The 15,846-nt window shown below is 40.4% G+C and overlaps 1 protein-coding gene across 3 annotated transcripts in view; it reads left to right on the top strand.

Annotated features, from left to right (window-relative positions):
* Positions 1–15,846, top strand: part of APPBP2 (amyloid beta precursor protein binding protein 2) — an 80,970-nt gene that overhangs the window by 18,748 nt on the left and 46,376 nt on the right. For 2 of the 3 annotated variants that reach the window (XM_001136833.8, XM_009432999.5), the window contains exons 2-3: positions 6,841–6,929; positions 12,675–12,826. In XM_001136833.8, coding sequence (XP_001136833.2) covers positions 6,841–6,929; positions 12,675–12,826 — 241 coding nt within the window. The remainder of the gene's footprint in view (positions 1–6,840; positions 6,930–12,674; positions 12,827–15,846) is intronic. The other variant, XM_016932658.4, reaches the window with a different exon arrangement.

Here is a 15,846-nt window from a genome sequence, read left to right as displayed (position 1 = left end):
ACCCAGGAGGTGGAGGTTGAAGTGAGTCAAGATTTTGCCACTGCACTCTAGCTTGGGTGATGGAATGAGACTCTGTCTCAAAAAAAAAAAAAAAGAAAAAAGAAAAATATTTAATGGGGCAAGGATTGAAAAACTACTTACTGGGTACTGTTTCGCTACTTGGGTATGGGTTCACTTGAAGCCCACACCCCAGCATTATGCAATATAACCGTGTAACAAGCCTGCAAATGTACCCCTGAATCTAAAATTTTTGAAAAGAGAAGAAAGAAAAAATTTTTTTTTTTTTGAGATGGAGTCTCGCTCTGTCGCCAGGCTGGAGTGCAGTGGCGTGATTTCAGCTCACTGCAACCTCTGCCTCCCAGGTTCAAGAGATTCTCCTGCCTCAGCTTCCCAAGTAGCTGGGACTACAGGCACCCGCCACCACGCCCAGCTAATTTTTGTATTTTTAGTAGAAACGGGGTTTCACCATGTTGGCCAGAATGGTCTCGATCTCTTGACCTCGTGATCTGCCCGCCTCGGCCTCCCAAAGTGCTGGCATTACAGGCGCGAGCCACCGCGCCCGGGTGAAAATGTTTTTTTTAAAAAAGAAAATATTGAATGTATATCTTGTACTAGGCACTGTGCTAGGTATTGGGAATATAGTGGTGACTGTAGTCACCTCATAGAATGTAGAGTGTGATGGAGTAATATATTTAACAAATGACTGTTTAAGTGAATGCATGCATGTCTTAATGCTACTGTGGAGGTAAAAAAAACAGTGTGTCATGAGAAAGTTTAACAGGACATAGAATTTAGATTGCTGAGTCAGGGGAAGAGCTCTGTGAGGAAGTGACATAGTGTAGTTGAGAGGATTTGGATGAGTTATAAACTAACCAGGCAAAGAATCATGTTACCAGTGCTTCATGTAGAGGTAGTAGCATATGTGTGCAAAAGTTATGAGCCAAAAGAAAGCTAAGGTGGCAGGAGTGTAGGAGACAGGGAGAAACAATAGTAAACGATGAGGTCAGAAATATAGGCAGGCGTCAAGGCCAGGGGCAGTGGCTCAGGCCGGTAATCCCAGCACTTTGGGAGGCCTAGGTGGGAGTATCACTTGAGCCCAAGAGTTTGTACACCAGGCTAGGCAACATAGTGTGACCCAGTCTCTACAGAAAAAATGGAAAAATTAGCCAGGCATGGTTGTGCATGCCTGTAGTACCAGCTACTATCTGGGGCTGAGGTGGGTGCATTGCTTGAGCCCAGGAAGGAGATTGAGGCTCCAGTGAGTCATGATCATGCCACTGCCCTCCAGCTTGTGAGACAGAGGCCAGACTGTCTCCCAGGGAGAAAAAAAAAAGAAAGGCCAGGCGTGGTGGCTCACACCTGTAATCCCAGCACTTTGGGAGGCCGAGGCAGGTGGATCACCTAGGTCAGGAGTTCGAGAACAGCCTGGCCAACATGGTGAAACCCCATCTCTGCTAAAAATACAGAAATTAGCTGGGCATGGTGGCGGGCGCCTGTAATCCCAGCTACTCAAGAGACTGAGGCATGAGAATTGCTTGAACCCGGGAGGCAGAGGTAGTGAGCCCAAGTGGCACCACTACACTCCAGCCTGGGCAACAAGAGTGAAACTCCATCTCAAAAAAAAAACAACAAAAAAAAAAACGCAGGGGTCAGGTGGCTTTTAGGATCTCAGAGGTAACATTAATAAAGATTTTGGATTATGGGCCAGGCGCGATGGCTCACACCTCTAATCCCAGCACTTTGGGAGGCCACGGTGGGCGGATCACAAGGTCAGGAGATCGAAACTATCCTGGCTAACACCATGAAGCCCCGTCTCTACTAAAAATACAAAAAGTGAGCCGGCCATGGTGGCGGGCGCCTGTAGTCCCAGCTACTCTGGAGGCTGAGGCAGGAGAATGGCGTGAACGCGGGAGGCGGAGCTTGCAGTGAGCCAAGATCGTGCCACTGCACTCCAACCTAGGTGACAGAGCGAGTCTCCGTCTCAAAAAGAAAAGATTTTGGATTATGTTCTACATTGGGGGTGCCATTTAAATAAAGGTTTTAAACAAGAGAATGGCATGATATGAGTTACTTTTTTACAAGATTATTCTGTTTACTGTGTGGACCGTAATTTTGAGGGAGACAAGAGTGGTAATGGAGAGACTAATTCTATCAAACCTTTACAGTAATCTAGGTGAAATATTTGAGATATTAATCCTATACCATATATATAAGCATTGTATTATTTCAGATTTTTATATGGATGCATATATAATGTAGATATACAATTTAGAAGCAAAAGTGGAATTTTATTACACGTTTCAGGAACTTGTTCACTTCATATAACATGGCCATTTTTCCTTGATAACAACCCCTTTTCATTTCTGAAGTTTTGGCTATTTAAAGACTCTCTGAGAAAGTTCCAAACATGAATGAGATGCACAGGTTTCATTGGTATGTGTGAGTGTGTGCATGCAATTATGTGCCTTCAGTTTTTCTTAGAACATAGGTGTTTTTTGGTTGGTTGGTTGTTTTTGAGACAAGAGTCTCAGTGTCACCCAGGCTGGAGTGCAGTGCGCAATATCAGCTTATTGCAACCTCCGCCTCCCGACTTTGAGCAATTCTTATGCCTCAGCTTCCCAAGTAGCTGGGACACGCAACCATGCCGGGCTGATTTTTATATTTTTGGTATAGTCAGGGTTTCGCCATGTTGGCCAGGCTGATCTTGAATTTTATGTGATGTGATGCTTAGGAAAGCAATGTTAGCAGGTAGCTTTTAATACTGCTATGATATAATTTTTTACCATTTAAAACTTTGATAAATCTGGAATTCCTTTTTGTTACATTTTATCAGGTAGGCATCTTTGTTTACCCATTTTTATGCACTCTTTATTAAGTAATTTTTTTCTTTCCTCAGTGATCTTAAAATGCTTCTTTTGTCATACGTTGATATTTATATACACTAAGGTCTGTTTTTGAACTTTGCATTTTGTTCTGTTGGTTGGTCTATCTTCATAACTGTATAATACTGTTTTAATTGTATTTTATTATCTGTTTTTATATCTGGTGGGTGATAATTTGCCTACTTCTAGAAATAAGCTTGTTTTCCCTTTTGTTTAAGGTAGGAACAGCTAAAAGTAGTTGATATAGCCCTTTAATAGCTTCATTATGCTACGGGTACATAATATAAACTAAAATAAGTTTTAAAAATCTTATATGAGAATCATTACTGGAACAAAAAGTATCAGTTTCCTCTCTTCTAAGCTCTGTTTCATAAGATGTTTGAATCTATGAGGGGATTAACCTTTAAATCTTCTATCATTTCTATAAAAATATTTTAAATTGTCCATTTAATACTTTTAAAAATTTCCTTTTATATTATCTTCAAGAGGCAATATAGGGTAAGTTGTTAAGAACATGGATGTAGGGACAGACTGCCTGGGTAAGATTCCTGCTTTGCCCATCCTAATTATATGATTTTGAGAATGTTATTTAACTGTATATGACTCAGTTTCCTCATCTGTAAAAGGATAAAATGAATAATTTATGAAAAGCACTGACAACAGTGCCTGACACATAAAAGATCTCTATATGACTAGAAGTTATTTTTATTCTGGATTGGTATCCAAAAACCCCTTTAATTCATAAAATGTCTTAATTTCAGGCCGGGCACGGTGGCAGACACCTATAATCCCAGCACATTGGGAGGCTAAGGCAGGTGGATCACCTGAGGTCAGGAGTTCAAGACCAGCCTGGCCAACATGGTGAAACCCCATCTCTACTAAAAATACAAAAATTAGCTGGGCGTGGTGGCGGGCGCCTGTAATCCCAGCTACTCCAGAGGCTGAAGCAAGGGAATCACTTGAACCTGAGAGGTGGAGGTTGCAGTGAGTCAAAGTCACGCCACTGTTCTCCAGCCTGGGCAACAAGAGCAAAACTCTGTCTCAAAAAAAAAAAAAAATTACTGTGCATTTTTTAGATAAACTTGGTAAGGATGAGTTGAAACAAATTACCCTTTCCCGTCAATTTAAATGTGAGCGCATTTTAACTAGAGAAACTCATGCCTGTAATCCCAGCACTTTGGAAGGCTGAGGCGGGCGGATCATGAGGTCAAGAAATCGAGACCATCCTGGCTAACATGTTGAAACCTTGTCGCCACTAAAAATACAAAAATTACCTGGGTGTGGTATCCCGCGCCGGTAGTCCAGGCTATTCGGGAGGCTGAGGCAGGAGAATCGCTTGAACCCAGGAGGTGGAGGTTGCAGTGAGCTGAGATCATGCCACTGCACTCCAACCTGGTGACAGAGTGAGAGACTCTGTCCCAAAAAAAAAAAAAAAAGAAAATTTAAACAGCCAAATATCAAATATAGACTCTCATTTAGTAGGATACACCAGTTTCAGTCATTAAAGGAATACAGTGAATTGTAAGATAACATAAAATTTTGTTTTTAGGCAAAGTAGTTGTATAACTTGTTTTTGTTTATTCTTTTTTTGTTTTTTTTGAGACAGAGTTTTGCTCTGTCACCCAGGCTGGAGTGCAGTGGCGCGATCTTGGCTCCTTGCAACCTCTGTCTTACGAGTTCAAGCGATTCTCTCCCAGCCTCCCGAGTAGCTGGGATTACAGGTGCCTGCCACCATGGCCTGTTTAATTTTTATATTTTTAGTAGAGACAGGATTTCTCCATGTTGGCCAGTCTGGTCTCGAACTGTTGACCTCAGCTGATCCACCCCCCCCTTGGCCTCCCAAAGTGCTGGGATTACAGGCGTGAGCCACCATGCCCAGCCTGTTTATTCTATTTTTAAAAAGAAATTCTAAGCCTTAAGTTTGATAATGAAAAGTCAGTCATTTTGGTAAGAAGCTATGATTGTTGTCTTAGTGTTTTTGGAGTGTATGTTTGTATTTATTTTGGTAACTGTTGTGTCGCAAATCAGAAATTTATCACCTTGTTAAGCCCATGTTATAAGAATGTGGTCGTAAGTTCTCAGCTTTATTTTCCCTGAGTTATTCTGTTTTGGTTGTCAAGTAAATAAGACAGCAGTTAATAGTAGTGAATTTTACAGCATGCATTCCCAGAAGCTCTTACTTTTCTGTAGCAGAAAACAGAGTCCTCTATAAGGATAGCAAATATAGGCTGAATGCAGTGGCTCACGCCTGTAACCCCAGCACTCGAGAGTCTGAGGCAGGAAGATCACTTGAGCCCAGGAGTTTGAGACTGCAGTGCTGCATTGAGCTATAATTGTGCCACTATACTGCAGCCTGGATGACAGAGTAAGACCATTAAAAAATAAATAAATAAATAAAAATAACAAATCTTTCCTGCTGAAGGTTTTAATGTTAACATAAATGTCTAACTATTACATGAAGATAACATTTCTGCCTTTCCTTCGTGAGCATGTGGTGGTCCCTGTCCCCTCTCCCCTCCAGCAGTTACAGATTTTTTGAAGCAGTCATTATGGATTTGTATTAATATATTTACCTAATTTGACCTGACCTCCATTGTGACTAGTGATTTATGCCCAGGAGTGTGCTGAGGTTTTATTATGTTTTCCATGCACCAAGTAAACTGGCCCATTTGGAGAGTGACCTTGTCTTCTTTATGAAACCCATGTTCTCATCAACTGAGCTGTTAAATGCCTGTAATATAAAGTCAAATAAATCCTGCTTTCTAAGGCACTGTATTATTTATATAGCATGTGTAAATTTAGAAGCATTTGGTCTTGAGGTCAGGAGTTCAAGACCAGCCTGGCCAACATGGTGAAACCCCGTCTCTACTAAAAATACAAAAAAAAAATTAGACATGGTGATGCATGCCTGTAATCCTAGCTACTAGGGATGCTGAGGTGAGAGGATTGCTTGAACCCGGGAGGCAGAGGTTGCAGTGAGCCGAGATTGCACCACTGCACACTCTTGGGTATTGTATCGCCTGGGCAACAGAGCAAGACTGTCTCAAAAAGCATTTGGTGACATTGAGGCGGGGTTGCAGGGAGGGACAATAGTATTTGTCTTTCTGTTTATTTATTTATAATTTTTTTGAGACAGGGTCTTACTCTCACCCAGGCTGTATTCTAGAGACAGGGTGTCACTATGTTGCCCAGGCTGGTCTCCAACTCCTGGGCTCAAGCAGTCTCCTTGCCTCAACCTCCCAAATAGCTGAGACTACAGGTGCATGCCACCACACCTAGCGAATTTATTTATATTTTATAAATAGGGTCTTGCTGTGTTGCCCAGGCCTGTCTCAAACTCTGGCCTCAAGCAATACTCCCTCCTTTGCCTCCTTAGTAGCTGGAATGACAGGATCAAACCACAGCACCCAGCCTTAAAATGTTATTTTAAATTGTAGTTCTAAAAAGTCAGAATGTATAAACGATTATGGCATAATTAGAAATCCTGCCATCCTGTATTACTGTTGACATGCTCTACTATTGGTGTGTTTTTGACGTGTTATAACCAGGACTGAACTGAGATTTTTGAGGTGGCCATATTGACCAGCTCTGTTTTCTGGACATTATCTTTGCTATTATTTTGATAATTTTACATCGGCTCTCCAGTTTTGTTTAAGTAAAAAAGTTAACAGTTTAACATGATTTTTATCTGTATTTAATAAATACATAATTATACAGCACTTTGTAGTACTTGCCATGTTCCAGGTACTGTTCTAGGTGGTTTACAAATACCAATTTGTAACGATTATATGCAACTATTAAAATATTTTTATATGAATTGTAGAAATTTGTTAGTGTTACATTTCTCTTAACATAAGCATCTTTCCTGAAATTAATCAAATTACATTTATCAAATATGATTAAAGTAAAAACAAGAATTAAATTGCAAAATTTTTAAGTCATTTGTTTTTTATTTCAGCTTTACCAACAGGGACGCTTATGTCAACTGGGCAGTGAATTTTGTGAATTGGAAGTTTTTGCTAAAGTACTGAGAGCTTTGGATAAAAGGTAAATTCTTTTTTAAAAAATTGTAAAATATACATAACATAAAATTTACCATTTTAACCGAATTGAGTGGCATTAAGTATATTCACATTGTGGGCTGGGTGCTGTGGCTTACGCCTGTAATCCCAGCACTTTGGGAGGCTGAGGTGGGCAGATCACGAGGTCAGATCGAGACCTTCCTGGCTAACGTGATGAAACCCTGTCTCTACTAAAAATACAAAAAATTAGCTGGGCGTGGTGGTAGGCGCCTTAGTCCCAGCTACTTGGGAGGCTGAGGCAGGAAAATGGTGTGAACCTGGGAGGCGGAGCTTGCAGTGAGCCAAGATCGCGCCACTGCACTCCAGCCTGGGTGACAGAGCAAGACTCCGTCTCAAAAAAAAAAAAAAAAAGTATATTCACATTATGCAACCATCAACACCATTCATTTCCAGAACTTTTTCATTACCCTGAACAAAAACTCCTTACCCACTAAATAGTAACTCCCCATTCTCTCTTTCCCTTATCCTGTGTAGCCACCATTGTACTTTAGATGAGTTTGACTTCTCTGATTTCCCATATAAGTGGAATCCTTATAATGTTTATCCTTTTGTGTGTATTGTATTTCATTTAGCATAATGTTTTTAAGGTTTATCTATGTTGTAGTACAAGTCAGAATTTCATTTCTTTTTATGGCTAGATTATATTCCATTGTGTGCATATACCACATTTTGTTTATCTATTCATCTGCAATGGATATTTGGGTTCTTTCTACCTTTTGGCTAGTGTGAATAATACTGCTGTGAACATGAGCGTAGAAATATCTCTTCAAGCCCCTGCCTTCAGTTATTTTGGTTATATACTCAGAAGTTGAATTGCTGGATTATATGGTAATTCTACTTTTGTTTATTTTTTAAGAGACTTAGTTTCACTATGTTGTACAGGCTGCCCTCGAACTCCTGGGCTCAAGGGATCCTTGTTTTTCAGCCTCTCTGCTAGCTGGGACTAAAGGCGCTATGCCACTGCACCCAACTCCTATTTCCAATTTTTTTGAGGAACTGTCATACTGTTTTCCATATTTTTTTTTTTTTTGAGACACGGTCTTGTTCTGTTGCCAGGATGGAGTTCAGTGGCATGTTCGTAGCTCACTGCAAACTCAAACTCTCCTTGGCTCAAAGCCATCCTCCCACCTCAGCCTCCTGAGTAGCTGGGACTATAGGCGCATGCTATCACACCCAGCTAATTTTTTTATTTTTAGTAGAGATGAGGTCTCGCTGTGTTGCCCAGGCTGGTCTCGAACTCCTGGGCTCAAGTGATCCTCTTGTCTCAGTCTTCCAAAGTGCTGGGACATAAATTTCATTTTTAGGTTACTTGTTTTTTAAAATTCCATTACACCTCTTTTTAATGCATGAAGTTACGTTTATTTTTGACTAATTTCTTATGTGGTTTAGAAATTATTTCATAAATATTATATCAGAAAATTTAGAGTGGATAAAATAATTTTGCCTCATAAGTATAGTACCAATGTAAATCTATAAAGTTGTTTCATTGAGAAATTGTCTCAATTCATTTTTCCATATACCTGGTATTATTTCACTATGAATTATGTTTATTTGCAGTTGTTACCAGAACCCCTGTCTTGTCTTTTTCCAGTCACTACTTCCCCTCCCCTAGGGTAACCACTAGATTCATTTTATGTATTTTAGAACATATTAAATAAAATTATACAGTTTGTGCCCTTTTGTGTCTGGCTTTTTTCCCCCCAGTATTGTTTTATGAGAATCACCTATGTTATGTGCAATTACAGTGTGTTCATTCTTGTTGCTGTATATATATATGGTGTTTTATTATGTGAATACAGTATTATTCATTCTATTATTGATGGACATTTGGGCTGTTTCCACTTTTTAGCTATTATAACTCTTGCTGCCCTAAACATTCTTGTAAATGTTTTTTGGTGAACATATGTATGCATATCTATTAGATACATACCTAGAAGTAGAATTTGAAAGCAATTTAAGACAACTCAAGAAGTCTTTGCCAGCATCATAGAGAATATAGTAAAAATATTGTGGCAGTAATTGTACAACCCAAACAGAAGCTTGGTGACAAAGAGAAGATAATTTGTTCTGCCTCCTTCTATCCCCTTTGGAAAGTTAACACTTTGGTAGTTTAGCTTTTTGAGTTCAAGAAAGGGAGATTGAATTCATCTTCCCGTTTTAAGTATCATCATGTAGTAGTAGTAGCTGCAGATCTGGCTTTTCATTGTACTTGCTGTTCTTTTTTTTTTTTGGAGCCAGGGTCTCACTTCCATCACCCAGCCTGGAGTGCAGTGGCAAGATCATGGCTCACTGTAGCCTCGACTTCCAGGGCTCAGGTGATACTCCCAAGTAGCTGGGAATACAGGCATGCCCCACCACGCCTGGGTAATTTTTTGTATTTTTAGTAGAGATGGGGTTTTGCCATGTTGCCCATGCTGGTCTCAAACTCCTGAGCTCAAGCCATCCAACTGCCTTGGCCTCCCAAAGTGCTGGGGTTACAGGTGTGAGCCACCATGCCTAGTCTGCTTGCTGTTCTCTTTAGTGTTCTTCCCTAAGTTTAACTGCCATTTTATTTCCTAACCCACATTTCTAGGAAAATAAGAATATAGTTTCACAAAATACTGCTGATCTCTAATAAGAATCTTACCAAGTTGTTAGCATTTATTCAACAAATTAAATAAATACTTGCTGAGTGCCTAACATGTTCCAGGTACTGTTTTATTTTAAGTTTTTGGGGGTACATAGTACATACCTATTAGGTGCATATATTTATGGGTTACATAAGATACTTTGATACAAGCATGCAATGTGTAATAATCACATCAAGATAAATGAGGTGTTCATCACCTCAAGCATTTATTCTTTGTGTTACAGACAATCCAGTTATATTCTTTCAGTTATTAAAATGTAGAACTAAATTATTTTTTACTATAATCCTGTTGTGTTAGCAAATACTAGATTTTATTCATTCTTTCTATTTTATTGTACCCATTAACCATCTTCATTTGCCCCCCCCTCCCAGTTACCCTTCCCAGCCTCTGGTAACCATCCTTCTCCTCTCTATATCCATGAATGCAATTATTTTAATTTTTAGCTCCCACAAATAAGTGACTACATGCAAAGTTGTTCTTTCCTTGGCTGGCTTCTTTTACTTACCATACAGTTCCATCCGTGTTGTTGCAGATGACAGGATCTCATTCTTTTTTATGGCCAAATAGTACACCATTGTGTATATATAGCACATTTTCCAGATACTGTTTTAGATGCTGGGGCCATAGCAGTGAGTAGGATCCACAAGGTCCCTTCCTCATGGAGTTTGTATTTTAGAGAGAGATGATAAGATAATAAACAAGTAAGTCGGCTGGGCGTGGTGGCTCACACCTGTAATCCCAGCACTTTGGGAGGCCAAGGTGGGTGGATCACCTGAGGTCAGGAGTTGAAGACCAGCCTGGCCAACATGGTGAAATCTCGTCTCTACTAAAAATACAAAAATTAGCTGGGCGTGGTAGCTCATGCCTGTAATCCCAGCTACTCGGGAGGCTGAGGCAGGAGAATCACTTGAACCCGGGAGGCGGAGGTTGCAGTGAGCCAACATCACGCTGCTGCACTCCAGCCTGGGTGACAGAGTGAGACTCTGTCTCAAAAAAAATAAAATAAATAAGTAAACAGCATGATTTCAGTGTTCAAGGGTAACTTTGAAATGTGGCCTGTGTGCTAAGATTATAGAGAAACTTCTTGATTAGTTGATTAAAGTTAGGCTGTAAAAAAAAATCTAATAAATAAGAACTTCTCATTTTGGTAAAAGAAGACTAGAAAAACTTTTAAAAACATTCCTTACTCTAAAGAAAGGATAGCTTTTGGGGATTTGAATCTCTCTAGGTAGTTTTAAACGTGGCTGTTGTAAAGATTTAGTGGAATACCTCTTTTTCATCTCTTAGGTTATCTTTCACCAAGTCCAAATCCTTTGGTAAGTGTTTTATGTATTTGTGAAACTAAAAGCATGTAATTTGACCTTTTTTTCCTTTACCCAAAGCAGTGACTCTTACAGTTTTGTTTAAAAGGTTTTTTTTCTATTGAAATGTGATTCACACACTGTAAAATTCACCAATTTAAATTCTACCATTCAACTATTCACAAGATTTTGTAACCATCACCACTGTCTAATTCTAGAAAATTTGGTCACCACAAAAAGAAATCATTAACAGTCAACTCCATTTCCTCTTGGCTGACCATTTCCTCAGTTAACAGTAACTTTTTCCTCAGTTTCTAGCTGACCATTAATCTACTTTCTGTCTCTATGGATTTGCCTAGTCTAGATATTTTATATAAGTTGATTCTTATATGGTCTTTTGTGACTGACACTTAGCATAATATTTTTAAGGTTCATTCATGTTGTTGCTTGCATCAGTACTACTTTCCTTTTTTATGGCTGAATAATTTTCCATCGTAAGGATAATACTGCATTTTGCTTATCCAGTCATCTGTTCATGAACATTTGAGTTGTTTCCACCTTTTGGCTATTATGAATAATGCTGCTGTGAATGTGGTTGGACAGTATTTTGTGTGTATATAGTCTCAATTCTCTTGAGTATATACCTAGGGTGTATAATATGGTAACCCTATGATTAACTTTTTGAGGAACCACTACACTTTTTCACAGCAGCCATATCATTTTATAATCCCACCGCCAATGTATGAGGGTTCCCGTTTTTTCACCTCATGACAACACTTCAAAAAAAATTATAGCAGGGTGCAGTGACAGGCATCCGTAGTCCCAGCTACTGTGGAGGCTGAAGCAGGAGGATCTTAATTGAGACCAGTTCAAGGCTACAGTGAGCTATGATCATGCCACTTCTCTCCAGCCTGGATGACAGAGCAGGACCTTGTCTCTAAAACATAAATAAATAAATAAATAAGTAAATAAATAAAATATTTTTAAAAATTCTGTTGGGTGTAAAGTGGTATCTCATGATTTTGGTTTGCATTTCCCTAATCATTAATGATGTTGAGCCTCTTATTTCGTGTTTATTGGCATTTATATATCTTTTGTGGAGAAATATCTGTTCATATCAGCCAGGCGTGGTGGCTCACACCTGTAATCCCAGCACTTTGGGAGGCCGAGGTGGGTAGATCACAAGGTCAAGAGATTGAGAGCATCCCGGCTAACATGGTGAGACCCTGTCTCTACTAAAAATACAAAAAAGATTAGTTGGGCATGGTGACACGCGCCTGTAGTTCCAGCTACTTGGGAGGCTGAGGCAGGAGAATCGCTTGAACCAGGGAGGTGGAGGTTGCAATGAGCCGAGACCATGCCACTGCACTCCAGCCTGGATAACAGAGTGAGACTCCATCTCAAAAACAAACAAACAAACAAACAAAAACAACTCTTCTATCTTCATTGCCTTTTAAAAACTGGGTTATGTACCTTTTTATTGTGAATTATAATTTGGTTTTTAAAGCCAATTTTAAAAGTTAGCTTCATCCTTCCTTGTCATCAAGTTACACATTGTGTACTTTTCCTGAATGTTGTAGGATCACTCAGTTATCCACTGAGTGAAGAGATTAGGCTAAATTTTGAATTATGGCCTTGTAATTGATAAGGCAAAATGCTTTTTATCTTATTCCATCCTGGAAAATAATAGTGTTATTATTTAAAAGAGAAGCAGTTAGCACTTTCTAAAAGGAGAAAAATAAATTAACTCTATAAAATAATCTTTTTCTTTTCTTACAGACATTTGCTTCATCATTGTTTTCAGGCTTTGATGGATCATGGTGTTAAAGTTGCTTCAGTCTTGGCCTACTCATTCAGTAGGCGGTGCTCTTATATAGCAGAATCAGATGCTGCAGTAAAGGAAAAAGCCATTCAGGTTGGCTTTGTTTTAGGTAAGTAATGGTAGAACAGAAGTATTTTGTCCTGTGATGGACTCAGAATTAAATCTGCTAACAAAGAATTCTTCCAGGGCTTTCCCAAAGTCTATGTAAGAAGGTTATGAGAAGAACATCAGAACCACTTAACCCCATGCCAAAGCATTATACTATACATTTAAATAGTATCTTTCTAAATCCTCATGACATTCCAACGAAGTGATGGTATTAATAGCATTTTACAAATGAGGAAACAGACTCAGAAAAGTTGAGTAACTGGCTCAAGTCACATAGCTAGTAGTAGAGCTAAGTTTAGATTCCTGTGTCTATGTGATTCCATAATATGTGTTTTTCTACCATGTCATGCTGCCACCAGCCTCTTTGACCTGCTTACTGTAGGCTGTGGCAGAGAACTTCATCCTTTCGGAGCCTCAGTTTTCCCATCTCTAAAATGAGGGTTATTCTGTATTTCCTCATGTGGATGTTATGAGGATAGTGAAAAGAAATGTAAAAGCAACATAGTGAGACCTTAAAAATATGTGATAGAGCTGGGCATGGTGGCTCATGCCTGTAGTTCCTAGCACTTTGGGTTACTGAGGTGGGTGGATCACTGTCAGTAGTTCGAGACCAGCCTGGCCAGCATGGCGAAATCCTGTCTCTAGTAAAAATACAAAAAATTAGCCGAGTGTGGTGACGCATGCCAGTAATCCCAGCTACTTGGGAGGATGAGGCATGAGAATTGCTTGAACTTGGGAGGTGGAGGTTGCATTGAGCCTAGATTGTGCCACTGCACTCCAGCCTGGGTAACAGGGAGACTCTGTCTCAGAAAAAAAAAAAAAAAGAAAAAAAAAAAGGCTGGGCATGGCAGTTCTCACCTGTAATTCTAGCACTTTAGAAGGCTGAGGTGGCAGGATCACTTGAGCCCAGGAGTTCGAGACCAGCCTGGGCAACATAGCAAAACCTCCTCTCTAAAACAAAAAAATTAAAAATAAATGATAAATATAAAAGTAGTTAGAAAAATGTTTTGTGTGCTATACATGTAGAAAAATATTGTTTAATGTATGTATACAATTTTATATGGTTTTCACAAATCTGTTTAGATGTGTGTTTCAGGCAATTTCTTATTAAAGTTTTTGCTACCTTTTTTGTTTATTTTGTTTTATTATTTTATTTTGAGACAGGGTTTCACTGTGTCACCCAGGCTAGAGTGCAGTGGCACAATTGTATTAATCTGTTTTCATGCTGCCGTTAAAGACATACCCGAGACTGGGTAATTTATAAAGCAAAAAGAGGTTTAATGGACTTATAGTTCCACATGACTGGGGAGGCTTCACAATCATGGCGGAAGGTGGAAGGCATGTCTTATATGGTGGCAGACAAGAGAATGAGAGCCAAGAGATAGGGGAAACCCCTTATAAAACCATCAGCTCTCATGAGACTTATTCACTAGCATGAAAACAGTGTTGGGGAACCGGCCCTATGATTCAGTTATCTTTCACCAGGTCCCTCCCACAACACGTGGGAATTATGGGAAGTATAATTCAAAATGAGATTTGGGTGGGGACACAGCCAAATCATATCATTCCACCCTGGCCCCTCGCAAATCTCATGTCCTCACATTTCAACACCAATCATGCCTTCCCAACATCCTCCAAAGTCTTAACTCATTTCAGCATTCACTCAAAAAGTCCACAGTCCAAAGTCTCATCTGAGACAAGGCAGGTCTCTTCTGCCTGTGAGCCTGTAAAATCAAAAGCAAGTTAGTTATTTCCTAGATACAGTGGGGGTACATGGATTGGATAAATACAACCATTCCAAATGGAAGAAATTGGCCAAAATGAAGGAGCTAAAGGCCCCATGCAAGTCTGGAATCCAGTGGAGCAGTCAAATCATAAAGCTCCAAAATGATCTTTTCTGACTCCATGTCTCACATCCAGGTCATGCTGTTGCAAGAGGTGGGTTCCCATGGTCTTGGGCAGCTCCGCCCCTGTGGCTTTGAAGGGTACAGCCTCCCTTCCAGCTGCTTTCACGGACTGGCGTCGAGTGTCTGTGGTTTTTTCAGGCACACGGTGCAAGCTTTCGGTGGATCTGCCATTCTGTGGTCTGGAGCACAGTGGCCCTCTTCTCATAGCTCCACTAGGCAGTGCCCCAGTGGGGACTCTGTGTAAGGGCTTCAACCCAATATTTCCCTTCCACACTGCCCTAGCAGAGGTTTTTCATGAGGACCTCACCCTGCAGCAAACTTCTGCCTGGACATGCAGGCGTTCCTATACATTCTGAAGTCTAGGCAGAGGTTCCCAAACCTCAGTTCTTGACTTCTGGGCACCCACAGGCTCAACACCATGTGGGAGCTGCTAAGGCTTGGGACTTGCCCCCTTGGAAGCTATGGTCTAAGCTGTACGTTGGTCCCTTTTAGCTATGAGTAGAGCAGCTGGGACACAGGGGTCCAAGTTCCTAGTCTGCACACAGCAGGGGGGCCCTGGGCTCAACTCACAAAACCATTTTTTCCTCCTAGGCCTCTGGGCCTGTGATAGGAGGGGCTGCCACAAAGTTCTCTGAAATGTCCTGGAGACATTTTCTCCATTGTCTTGGAGATTAACGTTTGGCTGCTCGTTACTCATGCAAATTTCTGCTGCCAGCTTGCAGTTCTTCTCACAAAATGAGTTTTTCTTTTCTATCGCATCCTGAGGCTGCAAATTTTCCAAACTTTTATGCTCTGTTTTCCTTTTAAAACTGAATGCTGACTGGGTGCAGTAGCTCACACCTCTAGTCCCAGCACTTTGGGAGGCCAAGGTGGGTGGATTGTTTGATATCAGGAGTTTGAGACCAGCCTGGCCAACATGGTGAAACCCTATCTCTACTAAAAATACAAAAACTAGCCGGGCCTGTTGGCGGGTGCCTGTAATCTCAGCTACTCGGGAGGCTGAGGCAGGAGAATCACTTGAAACTGGAAGGCAGAGGTTGCAGTGAGTTGAAATTGCCTCACTGTACTGCTGAGATCACCCCACTGCACTCCAGCCTGGGTGACAAAGCAAAAC

This window comes from Pan troglodytes, chromosome 19, assembly GCF_028858775.2.
Source record: "Pan troglodytes isolate AG18354 chromosome 19, NHGRI_mPanTro3-v2.0_pri, whole genome shotgun sequence".
NCBI lineage: Eukaryota > Metazoa > Chordata > Mammalia > Primates > Hominidae > Pan > Pan troglodytes.
This window is presented reverse-complemented; position numbering and strand designations above follow the sequence as displayed.